Raw genomic sequence first — 14,428 nt, 5'->3', positions numbered from 1 at the left:
GGAGAAGCGGCGATGTGCGTCAGGGAGGGCGCCGGTTGGAATGGGGGTAGTCCCCCAGGTGCCCGCCCCGTGCAGGAACCGGGCTGGGTCCTTTCCAGAAAAATCCTCACCTGGGGACTCGCGGGCCTGCCCCGCCAGATTCCTCAGGGCGGGGTGCAGAGGCCTGTGCACACCTTCCTGCTATCTACTTTCCCACCGGTTAAAATGGGGAAACCGAGGCAGATGGGCCTTACTTGGAGGACCAGAGATCTGTTAACTTTTGTCTATTGGCCTTTGTACATGAAGGGGTCCTCGAAGCCCTAAAGTCATGGGTCCTTATTCCTGGTCCTGTCTTTTCTCGAAGGAAAGGGTTTAAGCAGAGGAGAGCACCTTCTGGCCAGGGTTCACTGAGGTCCTGGAAAGAAGCCTGTAGGGTCCAGAAGAAGAGCAGAAAGAACAAAGCTAGAAACGTCGCTTTCCTGCCAATGCCGCCCACCCCGCCCCTTTAGAGGGCTTCCTGGTGCCCACCCTGCCACCTCCCCCCTTCCCCTCGTCTGGCCTGGCTGGCGGCGCTGGCTCTGGGCCTCAGACACTCTGGAATCGCCAAGGTCTGAGCTCAGGGCCTGGCCCCCTTCCCAGGCTAACAGCCGGAGAAAGGGGGTGCTGCTTGAGTGCTCAGGGGGCTGGGGAGAAGCCCAGCAAGGGCCCTGGGGTAAGGGTTGACAGGGGCTGGGGAAGGGTCTTGAGTTTTCTTAAGGCTGGAGAAGAGCTAGGCTTACTTACTGGTCTGAAAGGGGAGGCTGTGGGGCCCCGATCTGAACCATACTGTGAGAACATGCCAGGAAGCCCCAGGATCCAGTGTCTGACCCAAAGAACTTAGTAAGGCTAGGGGTGACCATGGTCAGGACCATGCCAAGTCTGGTTCATGGCAGACTCTTCCCCCTGGGAAACAGGGGGTGGTCATCTGATGGGGGTTGGACTTGGCTTTGGGCACACCTTTCCGAAGAGCTAATGGTTTTTACTTTAAGGCTGAGTTTATTTGGGTAGATTCGGAGGGACTGAGGGAGGCCATTTGACGATTTCTGTTTGAATTGTTCAGTAGCTCAGGCGCTGTTCAGTACAGCCTATGGCTGCAGAGCTGAGAGGGGGTGACCTCTGTGTCCCTAGAGGATTCCTTGCTGCTAGAATCTAAAGGGCTTGTGAGGGGAGACCCTCTTCCCCCTGCTTTAGTAACACTCTGCTGCAACAGTAACACTGAATACTTACCACCTGGCAGGAGTGGTGCTAAACGGTTTTACATTCATATTTTTCCTTTGAACTCGTGTAAACCGGACCCTCCCCTGCCCATAGTAGGCGGTGGCTCACCTTGGAACACAGCACAGTCAAGCAGTCCAGGCTTGCAATCTTGAGCTCTCCAAACCTTGGATTTCTTGCCCATGAAATGAGATTTAGTCACTCAACTGTGAAACAAAGCAAAAAGCAGTGGTGCGCTGTGGGGGTCCGGGACAGCTTCTTTCAAACAGGTTTTTCCATACTGAAGGGAAATAATGAGGGGAGTCTGGGGGAAATGCTGAAAAGCTGAGAGAAAGGTGAAAAAGGCTGCGAAGAGTCATGCAGAGGAAAGAATGGGGAAAAAAAACCCAAAACCAAAAATTCTGTCCTTTCCAAGTCAGAGGAAAAGCCAGGTGAGCCATGGGGTGGGAAGGGGAGAGGGCAGTGGGGCTGGGGGGTCTAAGAGTGGGTATGTAAGTCACCATCAGGAATTTTGGATCAGTGGGCATCTCTCAGGGTCGATGAGGAGCTGCCGCTTTCACCCCTGGGAGGGATGCAGCTGCTTGATTTAGGGCTGTGGAATGTAGCTCCCTTGTGAAGTAGAAGGTACGGAGAAGCAGGTACTATGAATGGGTCCCAGGGTTTGGCCTCATGCCCTGGCAGGGTGAAAAAAAAAAAAAAAAAAAACAGGAGAGGGAACCACTGTGGAAGTCCCCTTCAAGTCTTCTGAGCAGAGACACTAGAATCTACGACAGACTGGGGACATAGGCTTATTTTTCGGCACGCAGGGAACAGCTACACTGTGGGAAAGGTGATCCAGTTGGTTCAAGAAAAGGGCCCACAGAAACAGGTAAGTAGCATTACCCCAGAGACCCAGAGAGGGCATCAGAGTAACGTGAAAAGAACTTGGTGTGGAAAAGCCAAAGGGAATGTTCTAGAAGGAGTACGTAGCCAGTAGTGTTGGGGGCCGACTTTTAGCAGAAAGCGGCTATTATCCTTGCAGCCATCTTGAGCCATATACCCTGACATGAGACTTGTATTACAATAGCCTACAACAGCTGAGCACACTCTGATAACATCTTGCTTTAGATACCCAGGACTTTCCTTGTGTGAGATTAAAAGTGTGTGAGATTAAAGGTATGTGAGATTAAAGGTGTGTAATTTAAGAGTGTGACTTAGAGATCAGATTTAGAGACAAGACCTAAGGGCATGATTAAAGGTGTGACTTAGAGGCGTGGCTTAGAAGTGAGACATATAAAGGCGAGAGACAGACAGAAGAGAGAACAGATTACTTGACATTAGGTAGAAGACACTTGGCTCTAGAGAGAATCAGACACTTTAGGGAGAATAATTTGGAGTAACAGAGATTCAGACACTAGGAGTAGGAATAGACATTAGACACTCGGAAGAGAACAACAAGGAGAGCAACTAGGAATTAGGAACTCAAGACTTGGGACTTTGACTAGGAAGAGAGACTGAAGAATAAACGGGATTGAATCACACTCTGTCTGGTCTCCATTCTTCGAGTCCGTCCTCACTCTCTCTCTTGCTGAACCCTGACCTGCAGACCGGAGCGGCAGCTTGGGCTGAGGAAACAATGGCCGCCAATTGTGGAGTGGAGAGGGCCGCAACATTTTTGGCGCCCAAACAGGGACTAGTGCGGTTCCCAACATTTTTGGCGCCCAAAAGTGGGACTAGTGCGGGTGTCAACACAGTAGCACATGTTGCTGTGAGTGGGAATGGAGACAACCCTTATCCTGGCCTGCTGCAGGGACTCAGGGACAGGAAGGGGCAATAAGACCAGCTTAGACAGTCTGGCAGTGACAGTCCACAGATGTGATTTCTGGTAGACTCCTTAGGCTCTCAGGGCCTCAGCAAGGAGCAGCTGGTACCCTCAGGCCGGTGGTGGGACTGCCTAGGAAAGACACCCCCTCCCACTGCACTCACAGACTACTATCAGAGGGAAGATGTTATCACCACTGAGGAGACTATGAGATGAGCCTTACATCCCAGGCTAACTGAAGAGAGCCCTGGAGCTGAAGCTGCCGGCCCTCAATAGATGGACACCATCTCTGATCTCTGTTTCCAGTTTTGCTGATCCTGGTGGTGCAATAGTGTGATCACCTGATGTGCTGCAGGGAGGTGGAGTGGATCTGCAGGGTAAACTGAGTCAGCTGAGCACACCCAGCCACGATGCTCCACTGCCTTTTCTAGCCTCCTCACCATCCATAGCCACCATCTTCCTAGAAGGCAGATTCTCCTATAAGGCCAAGGAGAACATGGCCATCCCAGACCATTAAGGCAGGTCTTCCCCAACGCCTGTCCTTCCCCTGGTGTGTCCTCTCCACTTGCTGTCAGAGCCATCTTTTATTTATTTTGTGTGTATATGTCTGTGTACTTCTGTATATGGGAGGGGGACTTGTCGGGGGCGTGGGTATGTGTGTATTCACTTGCCAGTGGAGACCAGAGATCAACTTCAGGTTTTTGTTTAGAAATACTTCTTTCAGGCACCGGAGACACGGCTCAGAAGTTAAGAGCCCTTGGCTCAATTCCCAGCAACCACATTGCAGTTCATAACTGTCTTTAACTTCAGTCCCAAGTGATCAGATGTTCATTTCTGGCCTCTGTAGGCACTGCATGCATGGAGTGCACAGACATACTTGCAAATTAAACACTAATACACATAAAATATTTTTAATTAAATTATTTAAAAATTATTTTTAAAAATTGAGAGCTGGGCATGGTGGTATATGCCTTTAATCCCAGCACTCAGGAGGCAGAGGCAGGAGGATCTCCATGAGTTTGAGGCCAGCCTGGTTTACAGAACCAGTTCCAGGAAAGCTGAGGCTATTACATCAGAAACCATGTCTCAAAACAAACAAACAATTTATTTTGATACAGAGTCTCATTATGTAGTCCTGGCTGGTCTTGAACTCACAGAGATCCACCTGCCTCTGCCTTCCAAGTGCTCCGATTAAAGGCACAGACTTTCATGCTTTGGCATATTTGCTTATTTTATGAGTGCATGTTGTGCATACCTGGTACTTTCAGAGTCCAGAAGCGGTCATTGGCTCTCCTGAACCACTGGTACTTCAGAAGGATGTGAGTTGCTGGGTGGGTGCTGGGAATTAACCTAGGTCATCTGCAAGAGAAGCAAGTGCTGTTTTCCCCCTCATTTTTTTTTAAGATGGGCTTTTTTTTGTGTAGTTTTGGCTTCCTTGAACTCCGAGATCTGTGTGTCTCTGCTTCCTGAGTGCTGGGGCTAAAGGTGTGTACCACCACTGCCCAACTACCTCCTGTTTTTAGACAGAGTCTCTGGCCTCAAACTCCAGGTGTAGCTGAGGATGGTGTCTCTCCTATCTGTACCTCCACGGGGCTGGGCTTGCACGCCAGGCATGTGCACCACTGCTTGGCGAGTTCTATCCCAGCCAGGAAACCGTCTCCTGTTCTGTTCACGTGTTTATTGTCTGTCTCACTACCCTCTCAGGAAGGCACTGTTTTATCTCCAGATCCCAGAGCAGTGGCAGATAATCAGGAGTGCAGCTATTTGTTATTGATTCCATGAAGAGTAATAAGAATATCTGTCATTTACCATGTTTACAAGGTTATGTCATTTCATCCATTCAGGAGTCCAAAGCTCTGAGAAGGGAAACAACTCGACTCTGGTTCTCTAGTGAGGTAGCTGCAAAGACCAAACCGGACCAATCCACAGCCTGTCTGATGTTGAGGCTATGGATGCTCCTAGAATGAGGAGTGAGGTTGGAGACCCCACAAATGTCCTGAAGGTAGGTGAATGGGTCAACAAGACAGAAAAGAACAGAGTCCAGGTTCGGAGAATGTGGGGATTGCTCAACTCCTCGAGGCTCAGAGAAGCCACTTGTCTAAGGTCACACACCCTGCCAATGGTGGAGACATGACTAGAACTCTTGGCTTCTGATGCCATGAAAGGAACTAGCTAGAGAGAGGTCATGGCAGGTGAGTCCAAGGAGAAAGTACAGCACGGAGGTTCAGCACTGATTATCCTGGCTGCACTATGGGCCAGGTTCTAGTTTTTTTGAGACTGGATTTCTCTGTGTAGCCCTGGCTGTCCTGGAACTCACTCTGTAGACCAGGCTGGCCTCAAACTCAGAAATCCGCCTGCCTCTGCCTCCCAAGTGCTGGGATTAAAGGTGTGCGCCACCACTGGTTCTAGTTTTTCGAGACTGGATTTCTCTGTGTATCCCTGGCGGTCCTGAAACTCACTCTGTAGACCAGGCTGACCTCAAACTCAAAGATTTGCCTGCCTCTGCATCCTGAGTGCTGGGACTAAAGGTGTGCACCACCAAGCCCAGCACTTCCTTGGTTTTCAACAGGGATCAACACATTTATATTTACAAAACACCCTCTGTTAGTCAGAGCTGGGTCCATGTTAGCTCTTTACATTTTTATCTGGGTCTAGGAGCTACAATGAACTGGGTGGTACTTGGACCATTCAATAGGACTGACTCTGTCTCTGCCAAGCTTCTAGACTCTCAGGAAAGACTTGGTTCTGGGATAGTATGTGGGTGACAGAGAACGGGGTTGCTCATCAAGTCATTTTTTTTTTTTTTGAGAGAGAGAGGGTCTCACCATGTAGTCCTGGCTGTCCTGGAACACAGAATATAGACCAGGCTAGTTCCCTTGCCTCTGCTTTCTGCATGCTGGATTAAAGGCATGTGCCATCACTCCTGGCTGCTCATCAAGTCTAAAGAAAAGGATGATGTCACAGGACAACTATGCCCTGAAGGTCTCTCTCCAAAGACAGTGCACTGAATGTCTTTGGCACTTTCTGTTGGTGATGGGCTTTGGTAATGCCTAGGTCTAACCCAGGCTCTGGAACACAATAGGAAGCAGACTACCACTGAGTCACATTCCCAGCCCATTTTTATATTCTGAGCTAGAGTTTCACAATGTATCTGCCTGGCGTTGAACTGAAAGTGGTCCTCCTGCCTTGGCCTCCTGAATGCTGAGACTACAGATGCATGCTACCATCGCTAGCTCAGCTGTGACACTTACTGTGGCGCCTACAATGATGAGCGCTGACAGGATTAGGTGAACTTAAATGAACTTCACTTTGCACTCCTATCCTTCCTGTGGATTGGACCCAGAGCCTCAGCATCCTGTGCAAGTGCTCTGCAGCTGAGCTACATCCCCAGCCCTGTCCACACTGGATGCACCAGAGACTCTGCACTCTTCTCTCTCCTCACAGGCAGGAAAAATCTCCTGCTGAGAACTCAGACCCAGAGCAGCATCCCTTCCCTGGACAGTGACCTGGAGCTAACCTGATGACTCTTCTGTGGGAAACTGCTGCTTCTCACCTCCCTGGAAGGTTTCTGAGAATAGCAGCCAATCAAGTATCTAGTGATGAACAACAGACCCAGAAATTGGTTAAATCTATTGAATTTCTGATAATTTTAGGAGCAGTTGGTAAGGAAGGATCCAGGGGAAGGGGTTAGGGAGAAGAGCTCATAGATGTTTTTCCTTACATACCACTCGAGGTCTGAGGCATCCCTTTCTTGGTGACAAAGTTGTTGCTTTCCTTGATCGCCTCACAAAACCCATGAGTTACTTTCTTTTTTTCCCTTGAAACGGTATCTTACTATGTAGCTCAAGCTAGCCTGGATCTCACTAGCTTTAAACTTGTAGCCATCCAACTTCCTCTGGCTCATATATTCCACCTTTAACCCAAGCACCCCCACCCTACACATTTCAACTGGAAGAGTCAGGTAGGAGAGTGATACGGGCATTTTTATTAGACTCCCCACGGTTGAGGGACTCAAAGAGAGAAGAGTACAAAGCTCAGCACAGCCGTTATACTCGTAGTCCAGAGCCCATGTTGGTTCAATAGGGAGTCCTAACAATCAGGATCAGCACCAAGCTCAGATCTCCTAGGCACTCACTTGTTAATCAAACTCCTGAGACTGGCCAGCGACCACACTGAGTGTGACATGTCATGTCCTGGAATGGTGAGTGTGAAGCCTGGAATTTTCCAAATTGCTCCAGGTCAATCTACACATTTATCAGTAAGATCATTACAAAGGATGTGGCTGAGAGGAATCCTTTCCTTGGCACAGTTAGACGCAGCGGTGAGACTACTTCACTGTTTATGTATGAGTGTTTTGTGTGTATATTCAGTGCATGTCAGAAGAGGGCATCAGATCCCATTCAAAATGGTTATGAGCAGCCATGTGGTCGCTGGGACCAAGGACGACCAGAGGTCCTTGAACTCAGGACCTTTGGAAGAGCAGCCAGTACTCTCAACTACTGAGCCATCTCTCCAGCCCCTAGACATCTCTTTGAGTTGATTTGAGGAAGTCATTTCAGCACTCAGCAATACAGTGCCACAGAGCAATGACAGACTGAACACCCAGGCTATCAGCTACTGTTGAGTTGATTTTAGGGTAAAAGACCTGCCACTGTGAGTTGTGAAGGGCATGTTCAGTGACACAGATTCATCTTGAGAACTACAGTGGTATTGTTAGAGTTGGCAAACTGTGCCGAAATAAAACCACTCCACCACAGTACTGTGAGTTAGCACCATAGCCTGTCAATGGGACCTGAAGTACTGTGTCTTTAAATATCTCTGTAGTGAGCCGGGGCAATGCAAGGTATACTGTGGCTCCCTCATCACAACATCAACTTCTGGGAAATGTCACAAGCTGGACTTATGGTAGCCTGGGCACCAGAGGCTTAGTATATTTTATGTTCACACAGTATATTAATTGATAATGTTTTCTGTTTGCTACAGTGACAGATCAGGCAGAAATGGAGACAATCCCAGAAGAGCCAACAACAGTGAATTAAGATCAGAAGCCCGGTGCAGCCTCCTCAGAGAATGAGTATCTGCTTAAGTGATATGCAACTCCTGGGTAGCATAAAACACTGTTGGAAGGGCTCTGCTATTGAGTTCTCTATGTCACACTGCGAAACTGCATGGCTCAGATAGGACCCTGCGCCATTTTTCTTTGTTCTCATAGAAACTCACCTGCCTCTGGCTCCTGAGCAATGGGATTAAAGACATGTGCCACCATGCCTAGCTATACTTATTTTTATGTTTGTGTATGTTTTGCTGCATACAAGCCTGTACAGTATGTGCATGTCTGATGTCCTTAGAGGTCAGAAGACAGAGTGTAAGCCCTTGGAACTGCAGTTCTACTTGGATGTGCGATATCATGTGGAATCTGGGCACTGAAATCATGTCCTTTGCAAGAACCATTAGTGCTCTTAGGAGCTGAGACATCTTCCTGTCCCCTTTCTTCCTCCTCCTCCTATTTATTTTATGCATATGAGCATGCTGTAGCTGTCTTCAGACACACCAGAAGAGAATAGCAGATCCCATTACAGATGGTTGTGAGCCACCATGTGGTTACTGGGAATTGAACCTCTGGAAGAGCAGTCAGTGCTCTTAACTACTGAGCCATCTCTCCAGCCCTTGTTCTTTTAATTACTTGTTGCTCTTGCAAAGAACCTTAAAGGATTCTGAGGAGCACTGGTAATTTATTTGTAACCCACTCAAAACACGAGTATAGGCCATTTTCTTTTTCCTTTTTTTTTCTTTTTTTCTTTTTCTTTTTGATTTTTCGAGACAGGGTTTCTCTGTGTAGCCCTGGCTGTCCTGGAACTCGCTCTGTAGACCAGGCTGGCCTCGAACTCAGAAATCTGCCTGCCTCTGCCTCCCAAGGGCTGGGATTAAAGGCGTGGACCACCACTGCCCGGCAAGTATAGGCCATTTTCACCAGCAGGCCCTATAGTCATCTGAGAAAAGGAAATCTCGATTGAGAAAATGCATCCTTAAGATCTGGTGGCCTCCTGTAGAGCATTTTCTAACCAGTGATCAATGGGGGAGGGTCAGGTCCATTTTAGTTGGGGTCATCCTTGGGCTTGTGCTCTTGGGTTCTGTAACAAAGCAGGCTGAGCAAGCCACGAAGAACAAGCCACTAAGCAGCACTCCTCCATGGCCTCTGCATCAGCTCCTGCCTCCAGGTTCCTGCCCTGCTTGAGTTGCTGGCCTCGCTGCTTTAGATAAACATGTTATATGGAACTGTGAGGGAAATAAACCTTTTCCTCCCCAAGTTATTTCTGGTCATGGTGTTAATCCCAGCAATAGTAGCCCTAACTAAGACAGCAGGCTTTACATCAGTTGTAGTTATTGGTAGAAGGTGGACAGGTGACAACTAACATGCAGACAGATAGAGGTGTTCAAATAGGAAACGATCACAGTCCTCTGTGTAGCCAGCCTAATCCAAAAGACTTAAAAAGTCTGCGCTCTCGCAGAGAACTTTTTATTGCAGTGACTGTTGGGCAGATGTCATGATCCTGCCTGCTCCACCTCTGTGGAAAGACAACCCCAAGGGAATCGGGTATTTCACAGACCAAAGGGCCACTCTATCTGCGGCAAGTAGAAATGGAGACTCTGAAAAGCCACACCCGAGTACTAAAGTGTTCCCAGGGAGACAGCGGTACCCATCGCTAGTTCTGGCTAACATCCGAGCCTGTAAGTCAGGGTCAAATGTGCAGCAGACACGCCCCCCTTTGAGCAAAGCGCCAGGAAGACCATGTAAACGTCACTTCCGCCTTCAGCCTATCACATGTGGGAGGCGGAGCCGTAGTGGGGGGCGCGTCTTATTTGCATCACTTCCGGTGAGCCCAGCAGTGACCACGGCAACATGGCCTTGAACGGTGCAGGTGAGTACTTGGGCTGTTTGAGCAGTGGCCGTGGGGTGCAGGAAGCAGTTCTCTCCATCTCCTTGTGCCTGTGTCCCCTAGATGTCGACGATTTCACCTGGGAGCCTCCGACTGAAGCTGAGACGAAGGTGCTGCAGGCGCGACGGGAGCGGCAGGATCGCATCTCTCGTCTCATGGGCGACTACCTGCTCCGTGGTTACCGCATGCTGGGCGACACGTGCGCGGACTGCGGGGTGAGGCCAGTGATGACGCTGAGGCCGCGGACTAAGCCGCACGACCTTTCCTCACCTCTCTTCTGTGGACCCTGTCTCTCAGGCTCACCTATGTCCATGTACTTTCTGGTTTCCAGACGATCCTCCTGCAAGATAAACAGCGGAAAATCTACTGCGTGGCTTGTCAGGAGCTCGACTCAGACGTGGATAAAGATAATCCGGGTGAGGGTTCGAGTGTGCCCTATGGGGAGAAGAACGTGGTGATAGCTACCCAGGAACTGTGAGCCTGGGAGATGACAGTGGAAATTCCTGCGTGCTGTGGCATTAAGGTGTTTTATTCAAGAAAAACAATCAGCCATTTGTTTCTGACACTGTGGGAAGAGTCCGAGCTAAATAGTCATCCCCACGAGTAGAGTGGATATGCAGCCCGGGTCCTTGTGCATGTCGGACAAGCACTTTACCGCTGAAGTCCAGGTCCCAGTTTACAGGCACAGGCTTGATGCATAAATGAGACTAGGGCAAGTGTTGAGCAGCTGGTGCTCAAATGTAAACCGTGGGGGCAGTGTTTGGTAAGCATGTGTAAGGAGAAGAGAAGAGATGAGAGACAGATTGTCTTAGACAGAAAACCCCAGAAGCACAGGGGTATCAGTAAAGAGCAAATGGCTCAGGGGAGAGTTGGACCTGGCATCCTGACTATTCCACCTCTTTTCTTGTTTTAGCTCTGAATGCACAAGCAGCCCTCTCTCAAGTTCGGGAACACCAGCTGGCCTCTACGACAGAGCCTGCCTCGAGCTCTCGGCCCCCATCCCAGCCACCTGTACCCCGTCCAGAGCACTGTGAGGGAGCTGCAGCAGGGCTCAAGGCAGCCCAGGGGCCTCCACTTCCAGCTGCACCTCCAAATGCAGACGTAGTGGCTTCCACACAGACAGCCCTCCTGCAGAAGCTAACCTGGGCGTCAGTTGAGCTGGGCTCTAGCGCTTCCTTGGAGACTAGTATCCAGCTCTGTGGGCTTATTCGGGCTTGTGCTGAGGCCCTGGGCAGCCTGAAGCAGCTGGAGCACTGAGGCCTCTACCCTGATCCCTGTTCCCCTGAGAAAAACCCTCGAGAAAAAGTTTTTCCTCCGTGTGATTTGTTTTTTCTTGGTTCTGAGTGTGCATGCAGGCCCCAGCCCTACTCGGTGTTATTCTTTCTTTTGGCATCTCACCTTTCCATGGCCTTTTCTACCTGAATGATGAGGTTTTGCGTTCAGGACAAGGAGTAATTGGCAGAGGGATTAAGTGACACCTTATTCCAAGGAGTGACCTCAGTCTCCTCAAAGGCTGGGCCACTATCATTGTCTCTGATCCAATACCCTCCTCCTCCACCTTCTGGACCTGAGTGCCATTTAAAGTTTCAGTCCCCTTGGTGGCTTCCTTGGCTTCCTTTGACTGTCCTGACTCTATCATCTTACCTCATCTTAAGGCCACTGGTATATTGACAAATATACCAGTGGGGTGGGCGGTGGTGCACTTTAAGAGCCGGGCACAGCCTTACCCCAGACTCCGGCCTCCTGCATCCCTGTGCTTTTAGAATCGGTCGCTTGGGAGAGGAATTGTGTTGAACATACTGGGTAGGAATGAGGCAGCAAAGAGTAGCCAAAGAACCATTTCTGACCCTTTCGGCCTCACCCCTCCCATTCAGTTCTTTGATGGTTTTTTTTTCCTTCGGCTCGGGGTTGTCGCTGGGTTAAGAGAGGCCCCGCCCATGCAGGGGGGTGGAGCATAGGCGGAGTCAGAAGAGTCTGGGACGGAACAAAGCACGGCCTGCGGGCGGCGGCTGGGCTCTCTGGAGGCCGGGCGACGGAGAGCTGGTCCTCTGGGCAGCAGCCCGCGGAAAACGTGAGAGGATTGCAGGCGGCATCGCGGTCCGCGCTGGCCTGGCTATGAACGGGCTGCCCTCAACTGAGGCCCCGGGTGGCGCGGGCTGCGCTCTGGCCGGGCTCCCGCCGCTACCGCGCGGCCTCAGCGGCCTTCTTAACGCTAGTGGGGGCTCGTGGAGGGAGCTGGAACGTGTCTACAGCCAACGGAGCCGCATCCACGACGAACTGAGTCGTGCCGCCCGCGCCCCGGATGGTCCTCGCCACGCCGCGGGATCTGCCAACTCAGGCTCTGCAGCGGGCCCGCGCCGCCCGGTTAACCTCGACTCTGCACTAGCCGCGCTGCGCAAGGAGATGGTGAGTAGGTGGGCGCCCCGCCAGGGTAGTGGCTCTGAAGAGAGGGCAGAGATAAGTCTGGGATCCGTTTCCTCATCTCAGGTACAGCAGGAAGCATCTGGTCACGGGGCTTTAGGAAAGCTCTGATAGTAATGTGTAGCAATTGTTGCATTTTTAAAAACTTGCCTGATTTCATCCTGCTGGACAATGTTACCCCATTGTATGAATGAGGGCCAAGGACTGGCTGAAAGGTTTCACAGTTGGCAGATACCATCTGTTCTCGGAACTTTCACTTAAAGTGCAGGAAGATTGGGTAGGGTTGTCGCTCACGGTGGGGATTCTGGGGGTGGCCTGGACCCCCAACTCCAGCCCACTGTCAGTTGTCTGCAGGTGGGGCTACGACAGCTGGATATGTCTCTGCTGTGCCAGCTGTGGGGCCTGTATGAGTCGATCCAGGACTACAAGCATCTGTGCCAAGACCTGAGCTTGTGCCAGGACCTGTCATCCTCTCTGCACTCGGACAGCTCCTACCCACCTGATGCCGGCCTGTCTGATGATGAGCCTCCTGATGCCAGCCTGCCCCCAGACCCTCCACCCCTCACCGTGCCCCAGACGCACAATGCCCGTGACCAGTGGTTGCAGGATGCCTTCCAAATCAGCCTTTGAAAAGCTGAGGTGAATAGGAAAGCGTCCATACAATACAAAAGGCTCAAAACTTGCGGTTCAGCAAGTCCTTAGTCGACAGTGCCTGCTCTTTTACCAGTACCACCTCACCTCAGGAGGGCAAGGCATTATACCCACCAGGCAAAGCAGTCAAAATTGCAGCCTCTGCCCAGTGTACTGGGCGTCCACTTCTCCCACACGTGTGCACCCTAGCTTGGCCAGCCCATAGTCTGACCGTTGGGCCCAAAGCGTCTTGCACACCCGTTCGCATCTCTGGGACTGGGATGAGTGCCTAGCTTCCATCTCTTTTTCGTCTTTTGTTGCCTCTTGGAGCTGCTGGCTCAGGGGCATCCCTACCAATGGCCCCAAGGTTTCACTGCTTGGGACAAAGGGCTCCAGAGCCCACCTCTGTAGCCATCCACGACCAGAAAGGTTAAGGTCTTTATGCTGGATATTTAAGTTTAGCGGCCAGTTCCTGGGCGGGGAAATAAATAAATAAATAAATAAATAAATAAATAATTTCAGCATTGTATTCTGATTGCCTGGTTAATTGGTACTGACTGGGTTGGAGTAGTTTTCTGGCAAGTGTAGTCTGCGTTCCGCCGGCAGGTGGCGCCCAAGACCCCCTAGCGAAAGGCTTAGCGGGCACGGGATGAGAATCTTCCCTCTTGGGGGCAAGATTGGAAGCATTCCAGTCCGCGGGAGCCTGGCCCTGCAGCAATATGAAGGGGGTCAAATCTCTTCCCCTTGGGCTCTAAGTTTTGGAAACCAGCTTGCCCTTCCGCCTTGCTTTGAGCCTTCTGGGAAGGAAGGAGCCACCCATCTTGAGGAGAGAAACTTTCCACCTCCAGTGCTGGGCGGAGTTGGCACAGGAAATGGGTGGGCCGGAGCTGGCTGACCCAGGGGCCTATCCCCATGAATAGGGAAAGGGCCAAGAAGAGTCTTGGAGTGCGTGCCCCATGAGTTGTAGGGGCTGGTGGGAAGGAGAGGTGTGGAGGCCAAAAGGGAAAGGAGTAAAGTTTCAGTTTGTAGACAAGCCTTGGAAGGAAGGGAAATGGCAGCCGGGCTCAGAGCATCGTTTCTAAAGACTCAGGGGCTCAGACACTTGTGTTGCGGTCTCAGACCACCCAGTCCCCCCGCCCTCAGACTTCAGCACGAAGGACTTGTAGCTTGTACATAAAGTGCTTCCTTACAGAGGAAGCAGAGGACCACACCGATAGGATAGACAAAACCTGGTGTCCAGCCCACAGGAAGAAGCCTGCTCATTCTCAAAGTTGCTCCTGAGCATCCTCATCCCCACCCCTACCATAGTCACTTGCCTGTTGAAGATGCTGACAGGCTAGCACTACTGATGACCAGACATCCTAACCAAACCAGGCACTGGGCAGGGAGAGAACACATTGATGTG

General features: G+C 50.8%; 2 protein-coding genes across 2 annotated transcripts; both read left to right on the top strand.

Annotated features, from left to right (window-relative positions):
• The first annotated feature begins 9,851 nt into the window (after positions 1 to 9,851).
• On the top strand, positions 9,852 to 11,280 carry Znrd2 (zinc ribbon domain containing 2). The gene is made up of 4 exons (XM_034520653.2): positions 9,852 to 9,954; positions 10,036 to 10,187; positions 10,304 to 10,388; positions 10,886 to 11,280. The coding sequence occupies exons 1-4, from the start codon at positions 9,936 to 9,938 to the stop codon at positions 11,227 to 11,229; spliced, it is 600 nt and encodes a 199-aa protein (XP_034376544.1). The 5' UTR covers positions 9,852 to 9,935; the 3' UTR covers positions 11,230 to 11,280.
• Positions 11,281 to 11,393: 113 nt separating this feature from the next.
• Positions 11,394 to 13,552, top strand: Fam89b (family with sequence similarity 89 member B). Its single transcript, XM_034520664.2, has 2 exons — positions 11,394 to 12,378; positions 12,748 to 13,552. The coding sequence occupies exons 1-2, from the start codon at positions 12,088 to 12,090 to the stop codon at positions 13,021 to 13,023; spliced, it is 567 nt and encodes a 188-aa protein (XP_034376555.1). The 5' UTR covers positions 11,394 to 12,087; the 3' UTR covers positions 13,024 to 13,552.
• The last annotated feature ends 876 nt before the right edge of the window (positions 13,553 to 14,428 follow it).

The sequence above is a fragment of the Arvicanthis niloticus genome, chromosome 1 (assembly GCF_011762505.2).
Source record: "Arvicanthis niloticus isolate mArvNil1 chromosome 1, mArvNil1.pat.X, whole genome shotgun sequence".
NCBI classification, from domain to species: domain Eukaryota; kingdom Metazoa; phylum Chordata; class Mammalia; order Rodentia; family Muridae; genus Arvicanthis; species Arvicanthis niloticus.
Note: the sequence above shows the minus strand (reverse complement) of the source record. Positions and strands in the feature narration are given on the sequence as shown.